General features: G+C 38.9%; 1 protein-coding gene across 1 annotated transcript in view; it reads right to left on the bottom strand.

The window, feature by feature from the left end:
• LOC114645829 (anthrax toxin receptor 1-like) overlaps nt 1-19,671 on the bottom strand; it is a 242,445-nt gene that overhangs the window by 53,428 nt on the left and 169,346 nt on the right. Inside the window, exon 17 of the mRNA XM_028794072.2 lies at nt 18,734-18,814. Coding sequence (XP_028649905.2) covers nt 18,734-18,814 — 81 coding nt within the window. The remainder of the gene's footprint in view (nt 1-18,733; nt 18,815-19,671) is intronic.

Genomic DNA, 19,671 nt, shown 5'->3' with positions numbered 1-19,671 from the left:
TTGTTCTTCGCTGTTTGTGGCTCATCCTTCATTTCTCCCTACTGTGTTCTTTTATCTCGCGAATATGTTATTGCAATCCGCAGCGGGAGCGTTTCTATAAACTTAATTTAAACTTACATTTTACACCGTGCTTTTTTCCCTTATGAAGATGCTTGTATGCTTCACTCGCTCGTTTCTTATTGTTTCGCTCCCTTCTCAATTGTTTAATGAATTTTTTGTTCTTCGCTGTTTGCGGCTCATCCTTCATTTCTCCCTACTGCGTTCTTTTATCTCGCGAATATGTTATTGCAATCCGCAGCGGGAGCGTTTCTATAAACTTAATTTAAACTTACGTTTTAAACCGTGCTTTGTTTCCCTTATGAAGATGCTTGTATGCTTTACTCGCTCGCTTCTTATTGTTTCGCTCCCTTCTCAATTGTTTAATGAATTTTTTGTTCTTCGCTGTTTGCGGCTCCTCCTTCATTTCTCCCTACTGCGTTCACAGTCTTTTCACGTGATTACGTGGGAGGCGTGATGACGTGACACTCAACTCCTCCTCCCACGGCCATCGAGCTGCCGTCCATTACAGTATATTGTGAAAAAAGAGGTTCCAGTTATGACCATTATGCGTTGAATTTCGAAATGAAACCTGCCTAACTTTTGTAAGTAAGCTGTAAGGAATCAGCCTGCCAAATTTCAGCCTTCCACCTACACGGGAAGTTGCAGAATTAGTGATGAGTCAGTCAGTCAGTCAGTCAGTCAGTGAGGGCTTTGCCTTTTATTAATTAGTATAGATGAGGGAAATTTGGTTTGAAACCAAGTTTTAAAAAGAGACTACAAGGTAACATTAAAAATTTGTTAAATTAAACTTAGTACAAATGAAATATTAATATATGTATAATATATTAAAAAATCTATAATATTAAATAAAATATAGCCAGTACAGATATGTTGGAAATGTAAACCTGTGCTGAAAGCTGTCAAACAGTCGTCTAATTCGACATGCCCTGCGATTTCTCATCATGTGAGCTGACATACAGAACCAGTTACTGAAGTCGTCGAGTTTGACATCCCCTCTGACTAGACATTGTGTTCTATGACTTTGCCTTTGTCAATCATGGGGGAGGAATGGTTATGTTTACACGTCAACAAGAATGAAACATCTTGCATGAAGAGGGAGAAATATGAGATACTATACATGATCTGACACAGGAGAAAGCCGTGTGCAAAGAGCTCTGCTGAACGCCAAGGAGATCTAACAAGTTCTGCACTCAGTTTAGCCTCAATCATGGGGGCTGTTCCCACTGTTTTCTATGTTTGGTTTGAATTGTTAAGGACCTTGTTATGGATCTGAGTGGGCATTAAGAAAAAATTTTTCTGGCCAGGTGAATCAAGCCAAAAAGTTCCTATTAAAAATTTCCCCAATATATATGCCATATTAAGCTCACTTTCTATTTATTTATTGTATTTTTGTCATCTGCTCTGAGGAGATATGCAAGTATGAATTTCATTGTTCACCTGGCAATAAACCTGACTTGACAAGAACTATTTAATGTAAATATGCCAATGACCACAAATGGTAGAACAAACAAAAAATAAATAAACTGAACAAGAGTTTGAAATGAGCTATAAGCATGGATGATGTTCTGTCAGCCAGAATAAAAAGCTGTAGCGGGGCCACATAGGTATTGTTGTTTATAGTGTTTGCACCCAGTCGCGTCTCGTCTCAGCACCCCATTTAAACTAATATGTGTTTGTTTAAATGTCGTCCCCATAATGAAAAACGGGGAAGGATGTTGTGGGGAAGCAGTGACCCCTGGACACATCAGAACCAGAGTTTTGCCAGTTACATCCGGCTCATTATTATTTGAACGGTCAGGAGGGACAGAAGAGGAGGAAGGAGAGAGACGGAGATTTCAATTAACAACAACCGATCATCATTTTTCTGCCATTATTTACATTGCGCCTTGTTTCCAGTTTGCTTCTCGTTCAGCCGGAATCACGACAACACAGTCATCACCAGAAACTCCAGGGTTGGACATTATTATCCACCATTCGCCAAGGAAGCACAGTGAGATTGTTCTGTTTTATTCAGGACAATCAAACACAACCATTTTGATCCACCATCAGTATTCCGGACAGTTATTTACCCGGACTCAATTTCACGTTCATTGACATTTCAGTAATCATCCATTGGTATTATTTGTATTGTGTGTTCGTTATACGTGTGCAAGGGCAAGGGAGGTTTTGTTATTGTATATGTTGGTGTTTTCACTTTGCTGGTTTGGTGGAGGAATATATATATATATATATATATATATATATATATATATATATATATATATATATTTTATGTTGGGGATTTGTATTATTTTTGTCATTGTGTTATATTTAATATATTTCTGCACTTATTTTACATATCTGCTTCTGTTTGCTTGTGTTTAACCGTCGATTGAGGGGGAAATATTATTTGTCAGAGGTACGGCTCAGTATAAGTAGGTTCTCCTCAGCAATTTATCCAGGCCACAGGTCCTGGTAGTGTGGCTGCTGGCTGGGTAAGGGGTCGGCCGTTACACAGGATAACAAACAACTACCAATTTCAAGGATAACACGGTACAACACCCTAGTACTAAGGATAACTGTGCTATTTTTCAAATCAAAATTATTTCTTCACAATTTTGGAATATATTAATTTGCCACAGGAAATTGTTTTCTAAAGTGAAGTGTTTTTTTATAATTAAATTATAAATCCTCCCGGTCATCTGACCTTACTTTATTCTTTGTTATTTAGTATTGTCTAATCTTAATTTTATAATTTTACTTTTTATAAACTTTACTTTCTTCATCCTGTAAAGGACTTTGAGCTACACCATCTGTATGAAAATGTGTTATAGAAATAAATGTTGTTGTTGTAAAACAAAAACTTGTCAGCGTGTGCAGTTTACAATGGGGCTGAAGGTACCCAGGGTCCAAACACAAAAACAAAATCCTTAAAACTCACCAAATACGTCCACTGTGATGTAGCAAAGGTTTTGATTTAAGAAAACACGAATTCCATATTCATGAGGTGTTTTTGCGACAACAAAAGGAAGCTGGAAATCATGAATTTTATCACAGATTCTTGCTGCTATTATCTTAAGTTAAGGATGCATTTCCTGTTCGCTTGTCTGCTTTCTGCGGCCATCTTGGGTGCAGTTTTGATGTCATGCTGCGTCATACAGAAGCCTCATTCTCACCACTCAATGAGTTATTTCATAATCATTTTTTCAGTATTTGACAACATTGCTGCCTGCTGCCACTGGTATCATCATTCACACACGCGCTTCATTTGTCTAGTGACAGCTAGTGAGAGAGAGGCCGGGTACAAGAGTTGTGTCCAATCAAGTGACAAGAACTGAAGAGATGTTATAGACCTACATTAAGATTTAAACAAGTTAAAGTTGCCTACGTTTGGTGCAGATGTTTTAACATTGGGAGAGTGGTAGTGCAGAGCTGTCATTCCTGCCTCACACAGTCTACATTCTCCTCCTGTACCTACAGATTGATTAGTGTCAGTGAGAGTGCTTATCTGTGAATGGTTACCTGTTTTAACACTGAATCCTAGAAACGTGACTTTTTCAATAGTTATTGTCTTGTTGTCAACAGATGGCAATTCACATCTGTGTATGAATATTCAAAAGTGTCAATAATGGCAATTGGAGACACTTTTATTGAGGTGAAACATCGTGGGGGACAAAGCGCTCCTAGGGCTGTGGAGGAGGACAAGCAATGAGGTGAAACGCACAGCCAACCTCCTTTTAAAATGGCTGAATCTCACAAGTGTGTGTTTTGCTTTTCGTTCATTTGTTCCTTCCTAAAATGCCATGGATTTACCACTTGTGCAATCTCAAGTTTTACATCAATACTCAAAAGCACTCTTGGTGTGAAAAATGAAAATATTTGGTAAGTTTTAAAGATTTTACTTCCATGTTTGGACCCTGGGTAGCCTTCACCTCCATTTTAAAATGCAAGAGCAGGCCAGGCATTTTATAAAATTAATAGAATAAATGCTCCACTTTAGAACATAATTTCCTGTGACAAGTTAATACATACCATAGTTATAAAGAAAGAACTTTGACCTTAAAAACAGCAATCTTATCTTTAAAGATACAGGAGAGGTGTATAACATATTTTCCTTTTAAGAGATGACCAATTTTACTGAAAATAATTCTCTGCTTAATTTTAAAGAGAAACACACGCGCACAAAGCAATGTGGATTAAGAAATTCATTCACTTTCCAAGAAGAATAATGTTTCTCCTGTCACACACAAATGGGCCTGGGGGTTTGGGCAGCTTAAAGGCTCAGATCATAGTAATTTCCCACGGGCACACCAGAGGGCGCTGATGACTGATACCTTTTCTCTTCCCCTCTCTCTGCAGACCAGAAGATTGACAACCTTACCATCTCTGACATCAATTTTGGAGTCCACCCAGGAATAGATTTTAGGATGGGCCTGTGTACAAATGAGTGTTGTAGCTTTTTGTAGGATATATAAGGCCACTTTTCCAAAAAATACATCTATTCATACTGTGGTACATTCACATAACTGAATTATTAGGACCCTGCAAAAGTAGAGCAATAATTATCATGGCAATCAAACATTGTTATGCAATGGCGGACACACACACAGAATCAGTCCCCACCTGTCCTGTAAAGTTTTATGCCAGATGCAGGCATCAGGGCTTTAGATTGAACTGGTCGATGATTTTGTCACAATCTAGATTTTTTAGCAAGATCATGCTCAAATGATAAGATAGTCAAGTTGCCGAGACAAATTGATGACACTGATGATCTCAAATGCGTCTTCATTTGATTTACGGATGAAAAAACTCTCTCAACACTACATGTTGTACATGGAAGTGTGACCATCACTTGCAACAAAGCATTAACATTAGGGAAAATGTTTACAGGGCAGTTGTCAAGCACCTCCATAAGAGATGACAACTTTTGCTGTTAATTTAATGGACACTGTTTTCTGCATCCTGGATATTTATTTCATATTGATAAATGAGGCATTTTGAAAAACCTTGATACTGTATAAGCAACTTAAGGTTAATGACAGTTAACTACCAATCAGGTTACACATACACTGTAACACCACCCCATTTATTTATTGATTGAAAATTCAGAAAATCAATAAGATTTGACATATCACTTCAAAACTGAAGGGAAGATAAAATAACAAACACCCAATCAATTACAAAAATTAACAGAAAATTTCATATACAGTGAACTGATTGGCTGGGCCTGTGGCCAATCTGGGTGGGCCCTTCCCTGGGTGGGCCCTTCCCACTTCCCTGCACCACTGTGTCCACCTGCCAGGAGCTGCCAGGAGGCCATTTTACTGGAAGCTCCGCCATCTTGAGCAGTCTATCTAGAGACTCACGTTTATATGACGTTCTCCTTTGCTTTTTACGCCTTTTGAACCCACATTATGTTTAAATTATACAGGGTTTGCCTTCGGGAGCCCGAAAGATTCATAATCTCTCTGTCTCCTTTGTTCAACTCCTTTTAAGAAATTTAAAACAGGAATGAACATATACCACAATTGAATAATCCCTTTTTCTAAACCCACTTAACCCAAATATAACATCATGATGGCTGGAGCCAAACAAGCAAAAGGGAGGGACTGGGCTGGCAAAAGGCGTCAGGCCATCACAAGGCACACCGACTGACTAGGGACACTCAGCAAAGCATGCAGACATGGGGAGAACATGCAGACTGCACAGGGACAGCGACTGATTTGAACCAAAACTGCTGGAGCTGGGAGGCAGCCATACTAACCACTGCAAAGATGAAAGACAAAATAAAAAGGCTGTGGAAGTGCAGACTTTTTTCACCTCTCTTTAACATCTTGTAAAATTCTTTGAGCTCCATGTTTTATATGAAATGTATAAAATAAGTGTTGTTGAAATTACTTCTGACTAACTCAGAAATTAGGAAACACTAAGCATATTGGCACAAAGTCATTGTTCAACATGGCTTTTCGGTTAGGCCTACTTAAAGCCAATGCTTGTAGAACCGTTTTGTGCATTTATCCTCATGGCTCCGGGTTCAATGGACTTCTGGCTTAACTCTGGATGAGGGACACTCTGTCCAGCAGAGCCTGCTGTCGGGGGAGGGGGGTGGGGGGGGGCATTGTAAATATTCAAATTTAATGTGACACCCAGGCTGATGCAATGTGTAATGCAATTCCCAGACACACCTTGGGCGGCACAGTAATAAGAAAAAGATAAATGGAGCACAAACTGGAAAAAAAAAAGAAATACAAATATTGTTGCTCTAATTTCCTTTTCAAATAAAGGGTCGCCTAGAAACACTTGGGTTTATCTTGGAAATTCTTGCGTCACTAGCAAGCTGGGCCAGTTAACTTTACACTTTGACGCTCAGAGCTGATGGTTTAATGATACTCTTCTGGAGGAGCAGAGGCTGCTAATGATGTGTTTAATACTGTTAGAGTGAAGGAGAACACTCGGGGGGAGAGGAAAATCAGCCTGTCGACTCTGTAAATGCGCATATAGTACTGTGTTATGCACCTAAAAGACTTGTAATATTGCAAAAAAAAGGTTAACTTAAATAAATAGGAGGGGATACCATGATAAAGCTCTGGTGCCCTCACACTCCATTGCTCCCTCAAGGTGTCCGTGCAGTTTGCCCTTGTTCCGCACGTATGTGTGGGATCTCTCTGGGCACTCTAGTGTCCTCCCATGTCCCAGACTTCTGTGGGTCAGGCTGGTTGCCCAGATGTAAAGGCGTGTGTTGTGTGCAGCAGTGTGCCAGTCTGTCCTGGTGTGCCAGACGGTGTGTAGACTTCAACCTCCTGCAACTCTGTATTGGAATATTTTGGTTGCAGAAAGATTCCTGAAGAAAAGAATAAATTTCATATATCTTTCTGCTTGCCTCCAACAAAGTAACATTTCCTTCTCACTATGAATTTAAACCACGGACTGGACTTTCATTATTAGGTCACAATCAGGCTACCACTGAAGTCCTCTAAGAATTTTATGTGCTGATGGCAGTCGTTTTAAAATGACTGGACATGGAAATATTCATGTAATTATTGAACTCTTTGTTTGCAACTACTGCATGACCTGATTCAAGTGATTAGGTGTAGATACGTGTAGGAGCCTCACAAACAAACATTTGTGTAAAAGAAAATGGATGGAAAACTAAAGAACAGCATAGACAAAGTAGACCATCAAAGACCAGATGATGCTAACTGCTATATTTCTGAACATTTCAAAATTCTCAGTTTCCACTGGTTGAACACAGTGAGTCATCTGCTGCTGCCGTGCCGCGTGATCTCACTTCGCTTGCCTGACCCCCGATCATTGTAACTTAAAACACTAAGCCCCACAGACTGATTTTGGAGCTGGTGTTTTAAGCCCCTGTCATTAGATAATGAGAACTGTACAGAATTCACCTCCAAACAAATTCATTATTTTTTGAAATGCATCATCAGAGGTCTCTTCAGGAATACTGTGGGAAACTCTGAAGGTTTTTCTGAGAGTACAGATTATTTCATATCTTTCCCATAAAAATAAATTGGAGATGAGGAAGGCGTTAGAGTTAATCAGCAAAATTACCAGAATAGATCAAGTATACTCCAGGTCTCCAAATGAGGCACTTTAAAGGCAAAGACAGGTTCTGCAATCAGAATTTAACCCCTTGACAACAAAAGAAATGGATGAACTCATCTTTAAATCATGACATCATTATTACAAACACAGAGAGAAAGCTAATAAGATATTAACAAATCCACAAGCTGGAAGTTCACAATGCAATAAGAGAGCTTGCCAACAGAGATGGACATAAAATCATTGATCACAAAAATATAAATCACACATTTAGAGAGTACTATAAGTATTTATATTCTACCCAGATTAAAGAAGATAATACACAATCTAAGGATTTTTGATGCATTACAAATACCACAGCTAGATACTCAGTGTAGAGGAGCTAGACAAACTTTTAACACCAATATTATTAGCAATATTTATAGAAACTAAAATTTTACCTGAAAGTTTTCGCCAAGCATTAATTACCATCTTTCCAAAGAAAATTAAGGTCCTATTACACTTGTGCACAATACAGACCAATCTCACTGCTAAATAACAATGTTAAGATACTCTCCAAAGTTCTAGCAAGAATGATTAAAAAAGTGCTTCCTACTGTAATATCACAAGACCAAACCGGATTTATTAAATACAGACACTTAGTTTCTAATGTTCGATGTTGGTTTAATTTAATATATTCACCCATTAAATCTAAACACACTAGATTTCTTATTATCTTTGGACACTGAAAAAGCGTTTAAAATGTTTGAATGGGACTACCTATTCACCACATTGCACAAATTTGGGTTTGGCCCAAACTTATGTGCATGGGTAAAACTATTTTTAGCAGTTCAGAAGCCTCTGTTTGTATTAACAACATTATTTTAAACTACTTCAGACTAGAACATGGTACTCAAAAAGGATGCCCCCTATCACCATTGCTTTTTGCAATTGCTATCAAGCCATTCACCATTTACTTTCAAAATGCATCAGAGATAAAGGGGTTTATCAGAGAAGGAGTTGAATAGAAAATATCACTTTATGCAGATATGGTACTGTATACTGTATATCAGACCCACAAACATCTTTACCAGTAGTCCTTAATGCACTAGTGGAATTTCAAAAGATATCTGGACTAAAAGTATGCTTTTTCCAGTGAACTCTCTGGCACACAAGATTAGACTGAACACCTTCACGTTTGTTTTAGCAGATCAGTTTAAATATCTAGGGGTAAACATCATAAGCAAATATAAAGATCTTTTACAACAAAATTTTGCTTTCAGCTTGGAAAATATCAAACACAATGTGAACAGATGGTCATTTCACACGAGCAGGAAGAATCAACACTCTCAAGATAAACGTCCTTCATAAGCTTTTTCTTCTATTTCAGAACATCCCTATATACATTAACAAACCATTATTTAAGAAATTAGACTTAATTATAACCTCATTTATTTGGAATTTGAGACATCCAGCCATTGAAAAGGCGACTCTACAACAACCTAAAGCGGGTAGGGACGGTGGCATGACACTACCTAACTTTCAATTGTTTACTGGGTGGCAAATAAACAGGCCATAAAGACCTGGACATCGACACAAATTGATGAATATACACAAGCCTGGACTGCAATAGAATTAAAATCCTGGTGTACTTCTTTATATGTACTGCTTTGTGCCCCAGTAAAAACAAATTGTCATCAAAATACCAATAAGAAGTCAAGCAAAATGTCATCATCTTGCCTGAATTAGGGAACTGAGTTGCCTCAAAAGCTTGCATATTGTAAATTGTTTTTAGTTAGCCAATAAAAGGCGTAATTTTGCTTGACTTCTCATTGCATCCATAAAGGTAACACACCCCACTACATCAATATACCAATAGTCCAATTGTCCATCAATCACTCAGAATATGGAATCAATGTAGGAAGCACTTTAAGACAAGACAGAGAAGCTTTATCTGTTGCACACTTTGTCCACTACTTTCAAATCAGAAACTTTGCTTAAAGGAACCTACCTAACCTTCCACACCTCCCACCAATTTTTATTCCAGAAGAAATACTGATCAGTCTTGAAGACTCGCACAGCATCTCAGCGATATATAAAAACATCTTAAAGTCTCTTCCTTTCAGAGATCCTAGGAAACATGGGGGAAAGGATCATTCACTCAATATGTCAGAAAAGGAGTGGAAGGTAGCCATGCATCGAATACACTCCAGCTCCATATGCGCAAGGCACTCAATCATTCAACTTAAAATCTTTCATCATAACATTTATCTCGGTTAAAATTGTCCAAGCTGTATCCAAGCCAAGATTCAACCTGTGAACGTTGCAATCAAACTCCAGCCTTTCTGGGCCACATGTTTTGGAAGTGCATCAACTTAACATCATTTTTGTCTAAAAAATTTGAATGCCTATGAGACAGCATTGATGTCACAATCCCTCCTGACCCATTAACAGCTGTGTTTGGTGGACTCACAGATGGGCTTAAAGTGCAGAAGAACAAACAAACTGTAATTGCCTTTATGACATTACTGGCACGCAGACGCATCTTGCTTAACTGGAAGAATCCCAGACCACCTGTTATAATTCAGTGGATAACTGATGTTCTGTACTATTTGAAATTGGAAAAAATCAAATTCTCACATAGAGCATCTGTTCAAATAAAATTTGGCAAGATCTGATTAAAAAATTTTTAGAACAAACATTTTTATCGGGGAAAGGGACATGTTTCCTTCTTTGTTGTTTTTAAATATTTGCTCTTGCTGTTGGCTCCCCTCTCTTTCCCTCGGGTAGTAAATGAATTCTGTTTTGTTAAGTTTGACTTGATTATATGTAATGTTATCCTCTTCATTGTATAAGTAAGACCTGATCATATAGAATGTTAGTTTCTTCAAACAACATTAAAAAAAAGTTTTTGGCAGAAGTAGAAATGGACTTATGATAAGTGCGTGGGGAGTATCTTGACGGATCTAACAAGGTAAGACAACCAACTGCAGTGCCAGAGCAAAAGAGGCCACTAACCACCTCTTCTCTCCTCCCCACAGACCCAAGGACAAGGCTCATAAGGGGCTGTGACATCAGTCCTGGTATCACCCCGGTGGTCCCAGCCCTTCTGCCCTGGGAGCTATTTAAAGAGCACAGCCACCTTTCGGACCACACTTTCACACAGCAAATGGTACTCCACGATGGAGAAATTTTTTTCCTGACGAAAGCACACGGGATACAAGATGTCCATTTTTTTTTAATCTTTTCATTTTATTTTTATTCTTATGAATTAAATGGGGACACCTGGCTGGTCCCCAACCCATTGTCATTTTCTGTTCTCATTTATTGGCAGAATTACAGCATTCACAGGTCAGGCTTTCTTTCTAATAATTGTGCTACGGGAAAACAGCTGCCAATACATTAAATGTCTTTTTCTTTCGGATACTCCAAGTTATTAAAACTGAATGTAGATCTCTTTTTCCAGTCAGTCTCATGGGATCAGCAGTGCTGGCTGCCGCATTTGTAATCAAGCTGCACGCTTCCAAGTTTCTGAAGGGTTTCGGTGAAACTGTCAAGCCGCGTTCCTTCAGCTATGCTGAGGCGTTAACAAGTCCCAGCAGTCACAAACTGGCGATAATGGGAATAGCAGACTGGCAGATTCAAGGCCTCACCTCCATGCTTAAAAAAGGAACTGGAGGTACAACCAGGGAGGCCTGCCATCTGCAAAGTATAATCTCATGACGCCCTGCTCTTCGGCCTATTACAAGACATTGTGCGCGGATTTTGGAATCACTTCTATAAAACAAACCCAAACCCGCTCCCTACCCTACCCCCCCCCAACTCCCACTGCATCTGGAAAGAGCCTTTGGAGAACAGGGCAAAAAGTGGGGGAGGTTTGTGCAATTATCACCAAACAAAAGAAAGACAGAAAAGGGTCGTGAGTCCGTTAAGTCTTTGGCCTACTGGCATCAGGCAATGACAAGCCCCTTCACACCCTGGACCCCTGCTTACACTGCTCGTTACAATTAACTTGTCTCAGAAAGCTAGAAATTGCTTTTGAAGTTCTTTTTTACAGTTGCAGCCAAACTGGCGGCTGAAAAGTGGTCTGCTTAAAATAAAACAAGCTGACTGTTTGATTCCTCCAACTTTCACCAGCAGACTTTTGTTACGCTCAAGTCTGTAGGCCATAGTCTATCAATAAAACGGTGCATATGGAGATGCTGCAGGGTGGCCATTCCCAAAATAATGAGGGGGATGACTGGGGTCCAGCAGCAGAACTGCTCCGAGAGCAGTAAGTGACATCAGCACTTCACTCTGAACAGCGACTGGAGCTTCAGGGCTGCAAGGGACTTCATTTAGCTCGGCCCTCTGCTAGACCACTGAGCCAACCATTAGGACGACAAGGGGATGAATCCCAGATGGAGACTGAACTGCTGCAGGCACATTGGAAACTGGATATACTGGTGTCAGCACTGGTCTAAGGGGTGCAGAGTGTTGTAGATTTACAGGAAAGGGGCTGATCGGTACAGCAATTGCCAGGGTTTACACTACTCCAACAGCTCTACGTGTGTATTCAATAGTAGCATGGCCTGAAATGTGTTACAATGCCTTCCGTTTACCTTTGTATCAAAATGTATTGATTTTTGTCGCTGTTCTGAAGAGACATGCAGGTAAGAATTTTATATGGCAATAAACTTGAATATGCATTTAATTTCCATTTTTTCAGTTGTACGTCGTACAAATTGCTGATGTCAGTCACCTTTGTCTTCTTTAACAAGTTGCCTCCAAATGTAATGTCTTGTACAATTAGGAGAGCAAGAAACACCTCTAGATTTCATATGATCAGGTTTTGTTTTTTCCAGATAACATTCTGGAAGTCACTCAATGATATTTGATCACTTCCTACATTCAATAGACTGTTTTTGAAACGACTGTTTAGCGCTGCTGTTTCATAGTCCCAGAGTCCAAATCCTGGCTCCATCACCGTCTCTGTGGAGTTTGCACATTTTCTTGGTGTCTGTGTGGGGTTTTGCTTCCACATCATGAAAAACTGGTATGAAATACTCCATCCAGTACCTCCATGTAAATTACACTTTAGTGATACCACCAGAAGATTTTACAATTTTATGAATCGATAGGCCGGGTCCCATAACTAAACGGTGTAAACTGCAAAAGTCCTGATTAAATCAAACATTTTTTACATCAGTTATCAGTAGCCATGTTTTTGAAAGATATAGGGATAAGTACTGGACCATGCTGGAGCAAAAAACAGACCTGGAAGCGTGTAATGGAGCAAACATGAAGTGACTTGTTTGAAGGAGATCAAGATCAAGTTACTGTTGCACACAGGTCCCGTTGTTCAGTGGGGGATACCTCAGAAACTACTCACTCTAAAATGTATCTTTGCTAGGATGTGGTCATTCAGATGCTCTACATAATGCAAAAACACATAATATTTTGACAAAAATTGCAATTTTAAGACGTGGAAATCAGTTTTGATTTTCCACAGACAGACATACAGACATTTAACTATTCTTGATTTTTAAACATCGTAGAACTTAACTCGATAGAGAACGTTCGATCCCATTACCAAACTTCTATTTACAGGAAAGTAAGACATGTTTGTTTGTGACCTAGTAACTCTCAACTGGCCCTGTGAGGGGGTGTCTGTACGGCCTGTGATGCGACTGCAACCACCCCCATGAGTCTAAGCTGTGGAGGAAGGTTAAAAAATAGGTGGATATATGAAAAAATGGGTAACACTTTAGTTTAGGTACTGCAAAAAGCATTTATTATTCATTTACTCTTCCATAACAAGACCTTAACAAAGGCTTCTTTTAGTCTTAATTATGGTTATAAGTCATCAGTAAAGAGGTTATTTATCTCTGTGCCATAAGGCTTTTTATATGCTGGTAAAAGTACTTATGAATATGAAGGATTCACAGGCCTTGTAATGAAGTACAGTATGTCATATCAAGAGATGCTGCTGCTGGAGTATGTGAATTTCCCCTTGGGTTTAATAAAGTATCTATCTATCTATCTATCTATCTATCTATCTATCTATCTATCTATCTATCTATCTATCTATCTATCTATCTATCTATCTATCTATCTATCTATCTATCTATCTATCTATCTATCTATCTATCTATCTATCTATCTATCTATCACTTACGCTACCTCTGACTTTTGGTAGGCTGCACTGCGCAGATGAAGAGCCACTTTACTGATGCTTTGTAAGTGTCTTTACCACCAAAAGAAGCCTTTGCTAAGGTCTTGTTACATAAGAGTAAGTGCGTAATAGATGCGTTTTTGCAGTACCTAACCTAAAGTCTTACCAAATAATGTGTAAAATAGCAAAGGTGCAGAACTTTCCCCTACCAGGGTGATTGCAACCACAGGTAGGAGCAGGGTGTGTACAAGGTATGTGAGGTGGGCTTTGACATGAATGTGTTTCTATGAGGACTGAATGAAGGGGGTGATAGTTCTTATTGCACAAACGAATGGTATAAAATGGCATGGGGCATCAACAGTCACCCTGGCAAGTGTTACAGTGAGGCCATATCTCTAAAATGGTGACCTTCCCCTTTATAAAGTGAACCTGCTCTGTGTATTGGTGAGGTGACACCACCATGATGTACTGAAGAAGACCGACTTATAGACTGTAGGCAGAAGGGCTGCTCGACTGGCTAATCTACTCATCGCAACTCTGTACATCTGAGAATCTGATAGATGTTAAATTAATAAACTGCTTTATGAATTTAAATAAATAAATCAAGGTGAGGAAATGATCAGCCTTCATGTGAGGTGCCTTGTCTTAGATTAGTGTTTTGTTATTTTGTAACTTATTCAAGGTGTTAATAGCTTCTTTATATTACACAAAACTGAAAGAAGCCAAGGAAATATATAAAGTAAACACAGTAAACATATATTCTCTCACAGTGCGCATATGTGGGCATTGGGCTAAGTGCCAACTCGACATTGTGAGTCTGACTATGGGTGTGTGTGACGGCCTTGTGATGACCTGCCTTGTAATACTAAACTAAACCGGCAGGCTGCAAAATGGTTGCATGGATAGGTAAAAGAGCTAAATCATGCTGTTTGTTGTACATTTTTATTGTTTTTCAAGTAAACTAAAGTAGTACCAGTGAGCAGACAAAAGCACACATCGATGGAAGTGTATTGTTATTTGAGGACGTGTCCTTGGGTAGGAAGTTGGCCAGACTGACACAGCTATGCCCTTTGTCCCAACGTACCCAGCATAACTCACTGGTGTAGTATAGTGGAGTGTTTCTTATATTAAAATCATTTAAAGTTTTGCTTCATATTGCTATTACCCGCAGTGCCTCGGCTCGTCTCCTTGTGAATCAAACACAGCTGCTATTCGTTACGCTGCTTTATTTTACATATCCATTTGCGTCCATCTTTGTGACCAGACTTGCATGCCTCTCTCTTTCTTTCTCTCTCTCTGTGTGTGCTTCAGTTTCTGACTTGCTCAAATTATGGTAATAGCAGTAATTTTCTGGTATTAAGTGGAATTTGATGTAAAAGTGAAACCAGGAGACTCTGTGTGCGGAAACTAGCCTGATGCTTTTTACGGATAATGCTCCCGGATGGAATTCACATATGACGTTTAGTCTCACTTTGCCAATTTTTTCTGTGCGTTGCATTTGCACAGAAGGCCACAAAAGCATCAATAGAAACGATGTAAACCGTGAGTTCCATTTTTGCAGATGAAATTGTTTAAGTAAAGGACTTTGGATTGACTGTTTGGTCACAGCGGTTTCTGTCTGAGGCTGGAAGTGAATTATTTGAGGAAGCCAACCTGTCTAGAAACGGCTCATAATGAAATCAGCAGAGCGGTTGTGTTACTGACATCCTTAGAAATGAATGCTTGACAGATAAAGTGTAGCCTTCAAAACAGGAACGAGGATGTTATCTGTGGTCAGACATGGAAAGCCACGTCTCCATACTAAAATGTCTGTCGTACTACAGTACATGCATTCCCTAGCACTTTATAGCATTTAGTTAGGTATACATCAACAGTGGATCTTTTTTAAATTTAAAGAAGAAGGAGGCACATTATTGACATGCAAGCATTTGTACTTCTTGAATGTAGGGTTGGAGAAACAACAATAATAACATAAATAAAAAAAGCTTAATAAATATTTTTCTGGAAGTTTAAAAGTTAAAAGAAATTGTCAGTGAAGTGACACCTGCTGTAGGTATAGCGTCAAGAAACAATGATTTCAAAATCCTTGAAAACATTAGCACTTATAGTTAGGAATTGTGAACTTTAGTGATCTAGAGGAATGCATGTTAAATATATTAAATTAGAGATAATGCTGGATTTGGTTTAAATTGCAATTTAAATAGACAACATCAGCTTTTGAACTTCATGGTGTTAAGAGACAGTCATACATTGCAGGATACAATCAGGAGGTGGCGAAAGTCTTTGATAGCAGAAAGATTCATGAATGTGTCGAGACAGATTTCCAAAAAGCTTTGCCACTTCATCAATAGCCGACGATTAAAGTGTTAAAACATTTATGGCAGACTTTGGTAGGTGGTAATGAAGCGGCTTCATTACAAAAAACAAGTGATCATACCATAAAAACTAGAATTGTTTTTGTGAAAAGTAGTTCAACTTTTTAATTCAGATCAAGGCTATAGATACATTAAACATAAGAGGGGATTCAATATTTACAGATAACAATTAGACAAATTGGCCAAAGTCCTTGACTCCCACTATTCACACATTTCCAACATGCCAAATCACTGAACTGAAGCCCACCCTGGCAGAAATAGGAATAAAGCAGGGACCAAACAACATTTGACAAAGTCCCAGTGCATTGCTCGTGGTGGGCCAGTTTCTGATTCATTAATCACTATAATACAGGCATCTTTGGGAAGAGGGGTATAAGTGGGAAAAAGCCATCGAGATTCCTGAAGAAAGGACAGACCCCACACACAGAGTGACCGGTGGGATGTTAAACTCAGTCTGCTAGTGCTGTGTGGCAGCGGCACTAACTAATGCATCACAGAGCTGTCAAAAACATAAGAAGTCTGACAAAACAGAGGAGACCATTCAGTCCATGAAGCCCACTTGGTTAGCTCAGCTGTCCTAATACCTCATCCAGATACTTGTCAAGGTTCCAACTTGATCTTCAAGACTCAAGAAATGATGTTGATGGAGCAGGATCTGGTATGTGTGTGTGAGAAGTAAAATACAGGTGTGGAACAACAAGCTACAAAAGATCCATCCACCCATCCATTATCCAACCCGCTATATCCTAACTACAGGGTCACGGGGGTCTGATGGTGCCAATCCCAGCCAACTACAAAAGATCGTGCATGAAAATGTCTTTGGACTCACAATGAACTCATCACTGCCTCAAAGGACACAGTGAAGATAAATGATGAAAAAGATTCTATCACTTGGGGTGCACGTCTTATGAAGTTGTTCTTGAGCGATACTGTATAATGTTCTAGTGAGGCTGCATCTAGAATAGTGTGTGCTATTGTGCTCCTCATATACAGTAATGACAAAAATAAAACAGTGTTATAAAAAAGCAAATTACAGGATTAAAGGCAAAACGTTCAGCGGAAAGACTGGAGCAACTGAATGTTCTCAGCCTAAGCGAATAAAGACCAAGAGGTAACATGAGTGAAGTATTCCAAATTATTCATTCCCTTTTGACCCCATTAAGTCTAATATAGGGTCCTGAGGAGCCACCAGCATCACACACACACGCACACACACACACACACACACACGCACACACACACACATGTGAAGAATCAGCCCTGGAAGGGACACAAGTTCCATGAGAAGACACACTCATGTAGGCTTACAGTACATCATGACAATCTATCAGTTATTTTTACACAGTACAGTGTGGAAGGTAACTGGATTACCAGGAGGAAACACACTTGCACATGGGGAGCACAAATAAAGACCGCACACACATTCCAAATCGTATTACAGTATGTGATATCATCTACTGTTGAATTCTGCTCTGTACTTGTAATCTTTCTATTGCACTATTATATTGTATTGAGGATTACTTGTGTTCTGTTCTGTGTATTGTATTGTATTGTATTGTATTGTATTGTATTGTATTGTATTGTATTGTATTTAGCCCTTTTTTTTGACACCCACTGCAGTCCCAACCTACCTGGAAAGGGGTCTCTCTTACAACTGCCTTTCCTAAGGTTTCTTCCATTTTTTTCCCTACAAGGGATTTTTTTAGGAGTTTTTCCTTGTCTTCTTAGAGAGTCAAGGCTGGGGGGCTGTCAAGAGACAGGGCCTGTTAAAGCCCATTGCGGCACTTCTTGTGTGATTTTGGACTACACAAAAATAAATTGTATTGTATTGTATTGTACAGTGGCCAGAACCTCTGCAGAAATGAAACAGAAGTGTTAATAACTGAGCCCCCATATTCAAAATTAAGAAATGACTGCATATTGCTGAAACGAGTGGTACAATAAGCTTGAAATAAAACCACCAGGACACCAAAACAGAGTAAACTGCCTGAATCTCAAGAAACAAAGATTTGTGCAAATATTGAAGAAGTAGCCTGTTTACACATTTGAAAGTAGGAACATGGAGACCTTCTAACTTTAACACAAATAAAATGAACTGAAGAGTTAAAGTGCATGTACAAGTCACATGATTTTAGTCCGTCAGCCTCTGAGGGACACACAGCAGCTCTGTTTGACAGAAAGCTTTAATATCTATCTATCTAACCAGACAGCACGTGTGCGCCAACTTCAGTGTTCAACTTCAGAGACACACAAAGATCCTGCCAGTCATAGTGAGGTGTCAATGAATTGTAACATAAAAACACATTTGCACATTTCTATCATTGCTTTTTTTCTAAGGTAATTCAAACTGTGGAGGATAGAAAAGGAATTATTGATTGTCAGCAGCAGCACGTTTCCATCCAGTTCACTCTAATCATGACTTTCAGTAAGAGCAAAAGTACTGGCTGATAATCCAACCAATATGGCAGAAATAAAAAAACATAACAGTGACAACAAAGCATATGGAGCAACTCAAATGACACAAATGCTAAGAAGAATACAAGAAATCATAAGTAAACTGTACCACTTTAATTTTGTTGGTAAATAATTTACTGTTGTTGCTGTCCAAGATAAAGAATCATTTGTTTACCTCATCTCCAGGCTGTGGTCTCATCACCGATACACGGTCGTATCCTTTTCTCAAAAGCACCCACAGAGCATCCAGCTTTCCCTGAAAAAGACAAGCAGACATATTTTAGCTTGCAGAGGGAAGCCTTCATGATCAATCAATCAATCAATCAATCAATCAACCAATCAACCAATCAATCAATCAATCAGTCAGTGACAGGACACTATTAATGAGACCTGTCCATTATCTCTGAGACTTGTTAGTGGTCTCATTTTGCCATGTAAGACATTTCTAGTACTATAGATGTCACCTTTCTGAGAACACCATAAAAATGTTTTGTGGACCACATCATATTAGTACAAATCAGTTCTTCATCTTTTGCTTTATTCCTTTAAAAAAAGCTTTTTTTATAAAGAGCAACCACAAGTTGCCTGCTATGTTAATAAATGTCAGCTGTCTAAGAAAAAAAAGGAAGCAATTATAGAAGTTGTGTGCCAGAGAAACAAAAGATCAAAGGTTCTAAATCTTAAGAAATTAGTGAAGTAATAATAAGTCCAGGTATATATGCTCCATTAATAAAAAAATTAACCAACTGAAAACAACACTTTGATGGAAATGACTTGGTCTCTCAGGACAGGTTGAGGTTTGGTGTAGCAGAGGTAGTAGTATTGTCACGTTTACAGAGTTCTCTATAATTCTTACTTGCATGTCCGCCTAAGATGCCACAGGTCTCCACTTCCTGGCACCAGAATAAACAAGAATGTATTAAAAGACATAACTTTATAGCTGGCAATGTCATTGAGATGGCGCCCTATGACTGTGAATGTAGATGTTAAATGACAAGCCAAAGGAGAGGTGTGACATATCGGCTCCTAGCGTCATACAACAACAGCATCATCTGAATGTTTTCTGTTTCTGTCTGCTTCATGATGACAACCCGTTCTGCATTATTTTGCAGT

Source organism: Erpetoichthys calabaricus, chromosome 1 (genome assembly GCF_900747795.2).
Source record: "Erpetoichthys calabaricus chromosome 1, fErpCal1.3, whole genome shotgun sequence".
Lineage (NCBI taxonomy): Eukaryota > Metazoa > Chordata > Cladistia > Polypteriformes > Polypteridae > Erpetoichthys > Erpetoichthys calabaricus.
This window is presented reverse-complemented; position numbering and strand designations above follow the sequence as displayed.